The sequence below is a fragment of the Hydra vulgaris genome, chromosome 10, assembly GCF_038396675.1.
Source record: "Hydra vulgaris chromosome 10, alternate assembly HydraT2T_AEP".
Taxonomy (NCBI): domain Eukaryota; kingdom Metazoa; phylum Cnidaria; class Hydrozoa; order Anthoathecata; family Hydridae; genus Hydra; species Hydra vulgaris.
Window position 1 is genome coordinate 1,283,703 of NC_088929.1, and position 3,798 is coordinate 1,287,500.

A 3,798-nucleotide genomic window follows, 5' to 3' on the forward strand; every position below is an offset into this window, starting at 1 on the left:
AATTTAGATGTTTTAAAATGAAATATAAACGCATAAACCGCCTACTAATTTTTTCTCAAAAAAAAATTGCTAAGCGACATATTTTAAAAATAAGCACGTAATTAGTTTACTTAAACAATGAACGCATGTTTAAAAAATATTATGCAAAATTGAGAATCTAAAAATTAATCATTAAAATACTTGTTAGACTTGGTGGAGAGGATCTCATACAAAACTTGTATACCAATCCCTCAATGGAGTATTGGATTTATCGCGAAGTTTTTTTAACTCTTCAATTGACTTGACGAGTAAAGACTTTAAAAAGACACTGTCTTCCATTGTATTACAATTATAATTATCTGTTTTGTATGACGAAAACAATGGCGAAGTATTTTGGTCCATTTCAAAATTGAGATAACAATCACCTTGAGACATTACTTTATCAAAATATTTACGTAGTGTTTTAAAAGTAAGACGTTGTAATGGATCCTCATTCCAATACTGCAACATAATATCATACCTAAATTTAAATTAAATAATTATATAAAATAAACAACTAAATGCTAACTAAAATGATGCAAAAAATAAGTTAATTTACATTGCTTCTAAACAGTTATCAGGTTTATTCAATCGATAAGCAGATTTCAAAATATGTAGAAGTTCACGTTACTTATAGTAGGATAAGGCGTACCTCCTATGAAAAAACTTTTTAGGAAAAACTATTAAGAAAAACAATTAAAATAAAATTTATTTTTTTTCAAAACTTTAATAACACTTTATTTAAATTTGTGTTTATTTTAAAATCTCTTACCCAAAGTTACAATTTCAAACAAAAAAGAAAACCAAACGCCCACCTAAAAAAAGCAAAAAGTCTAATATGAATCATTTAAAAAAAATAATAATAAAAGATATGCACTTATAAAATATAAGAACTATGTTTTGATAATTTGCATGATTAAATAAAAATTATGAAAAAAGTATATTGAATTATCTTACACATCGCTAAATGATTTAAACAGCTGATCAAATATGGCTTCAACAGACATCCACTTGACCGGTAAACAACGCTTTTTCTTGCTCATGTAGTTAAATTCATCATTGATTTTTCGAGTTAGACCAAAGTCAGATATTTTTACTTTTTTTCCGTTAAAAAAGTATTTTCGAGTATCACCTAGGTATTAGTATAGAGATAAATCTAGCAGTGAATGTTAACAAAATCATTGGATGTACTGCGATTCCAACAGCAAGGCTTGATATTGGTGTACAATCTCATTTAGCAATTTTAAGTGAAATTTTTAAAGCTAAATATGTAGAAATGGATGATATACTACTATCTTGAAGTACACTTTATAGAAAGAAGTTTAAATAGCTAAAGGAGAATTTAGTGGATTTCAATCACGTTTTTCGTTATTCGTTTTTAATGATTAGTGAAGAATATAAAGTACACTTTACTTTGATACTAACTGGTAGAACAATAACAGATTATAACAGGTTTTGATAATAGGCTCCAACATAGGACATAACAGGTTATAATAATAGACCCCAGGGCCAAATATTGTTCAAAAATATCAGCGACTTGCAGTCTAAGTGAGCTACCCAGAAGACGACTCCATGTAAGTCCATTTTTTAGGTGTAGTTTAATGTCCCTAAACAAAGAAAGTTAACCAAGCCGATCAAATGAACAATCTTTTAGAATGTTATAAATTTAGAAATATAGGTATATGGTGTGATGCAACTGCAAGCAATACGGGCGTAGTCAATGGAGAACTAAAATTTTTACAAATAATTTAGAAATTCAAATGTTGTGAAGATGTTGTGTAAGAGAAGCATATATAAAGTACACGTATCTTATTATATGGCATAAGATCTTCTTAAATCCTTATTTTTCAACCTTACAGATTAGAAAAATAAGGGTTTAAGAAGATAACATTACATAAAGCTAAAGAAGTAGTGGCTTGAAATTCCGAGAAAGCTTGTGTAAAGAAAAATTTACACAAAGAGATGATCTAAATATCTAAATATTGGCTCATATGGAACTACTGATCTGATATTTTCTAGGAATATCTATTATAGAACAGTCTGCAAATTAGTCTTATTCTTCTTTAGAGCAGAAATGCAACATTTTAAGTTTCATCAACATAACGTCTGCCATAAGATAAGGTTTTTAGCAGATGGTGTCTACATCCTTTCTCTTATATGAACAAAGATACTATTATTATCTTGTCAGATAAAGAGGCACTGCAGATGAAAGACGCAAGTTTGTTTATTGCAATTTGCTATGTTCCATGGCTCTTAAAAAGTGTTTTGGGGTTGCAAACTACCTACGATAACTTAGAAGCTATCAAGACAGTCAATGCTTTAAGAAGGGTCAATAAAAAACTTAAAAATGCTTTGTTTCTGAGCATGGGACGCTATATTTGGTACTTAACTCCACATCTTATTGTTTTTTCCTTGTGGATAAAGAAGCTCCAGCTGCGGTAAAGCTACAAATGCTGCAAGCTCTGGTTATGTTGGAAGAGCCAGAAAAATTTCCGTGTTGTAAACTATCAAATGTAATAATTGGAGAACAATGAGCTTACTGAGGTAATTTCCAAGCAAAGCTATCTTCTTATCAAATATTTTGAATCGCTCAACATTAGTCTCTATACTATGTTTTTTAACCAGCCTCAGGAGCTAGATTTTAATGTCTGGTGCTGAAAGGAACATTAAACTCATTCAAGACTTTATTGCTTCTAGAGATGAAAACTCTCTAAAAAGTGCCCCTTTTTTAGTTAAAAAGTCTGGAAAAACTTTGAGTATGATCAAAAAAGTAGTTATAACCTATTAAAAAGTTGTATTTCTTGGGAAATTTTATACTCAATAAAACCTTTGGTTTTCAAACAAATATTATTTCTATGTCTTTTTTTTTTGGTATTTTCAGATATATAAATGTAAACTACCAGGCATAAATAGTAGCAATAAAAAATGATTTTGACACCTTTAATTGATTTCTTTGAATTTTTAAAGATAAAACAACTTGTATTTTCTAATGGTAATAAGCCAGCTTTTTAAAACCGTGAAACTCAAATTTTACATCCAGCACATCCAGTCAATAGAAACATCCAAAATAGAACCGTTATTAATTCATTATTAATACTCATTTAAAAGACCTTATTAGCTTATCCTGTCACAACAGACAATCTATCTTGGCATTAATTTTTCAAATGTTACAGAAAATTTAACGATAATAAATAAGTTGAGAAAATATTGATAACAATCAATAGTATAATATAAAGCTTTGATGGTCCACAAACTTGGATAAACATGTTTTTTTATTCATGCATTATTATGTTAGATTTATATATATATATATATATATAAGGTATACTTTTTAAATTTAATCTACATAAAAGCACATATTTTAGAAACTTGAAAAAAAAATTATTTTGTTAAAACACCATTGTTTATAGTTAGATCAACTTTATCAAAATTAAAGAAGTCACCCTGAAAAGATTGTGATCAATAAAGCAAAATAGATACTATAGGACAACAGCAAGGAATATTTAAAGAATTTTAAAAAAATTTACAGACTTCACAACCGAAATAATTCCTTATAAAAAATGGAGACTTTTAAAATCTGAAGAAGATTCAGAACTAAAATGATTTAAAAAAAAAATCACAAATCGAAAAAAAAAATGTTAGGCAACTAAATTTGGACTATCATAAATAAATGAAAAAACATTATTTTTGTATTTTATGCTCCATAATTATCATTATTAATGTTATTTTTATTTAAATAAACAAATATTTTTTGTCAAAATAGGTTTGAAAGTAAAAACA

The 3,798-nt window shown here is 27.7% G+C and overlaps 1 protein-coding gene across 1 annotated transcript in view; it reads right to left on the minus strand.

The window, feature by feature from the left end:
• Positions 1 to 204: 204 nt before the first annotated feature.
• LOC136085720 (fibroblast growth factor receptor 4-like) overlaps positions 205 to 3,798 on the minus strand; it is a 6,868-nt gene continuing 3,274 nt past the window's right edge. Inside the window, exons 2-3 of the mRNA XM_065807065.1 lie at positions 976 to 1,150; positions 205 to 499 (exon numbers count right to left, since the gene is read on the minus strand). Coding sequence (XP_065663137.1) covers positions 205 to 499; positions 976 to 1,150 — 470 coding nt within the window. The remainder of the gene's footprint in view (positions 500 to 975; positions 1,151 to 3,798) is intronic.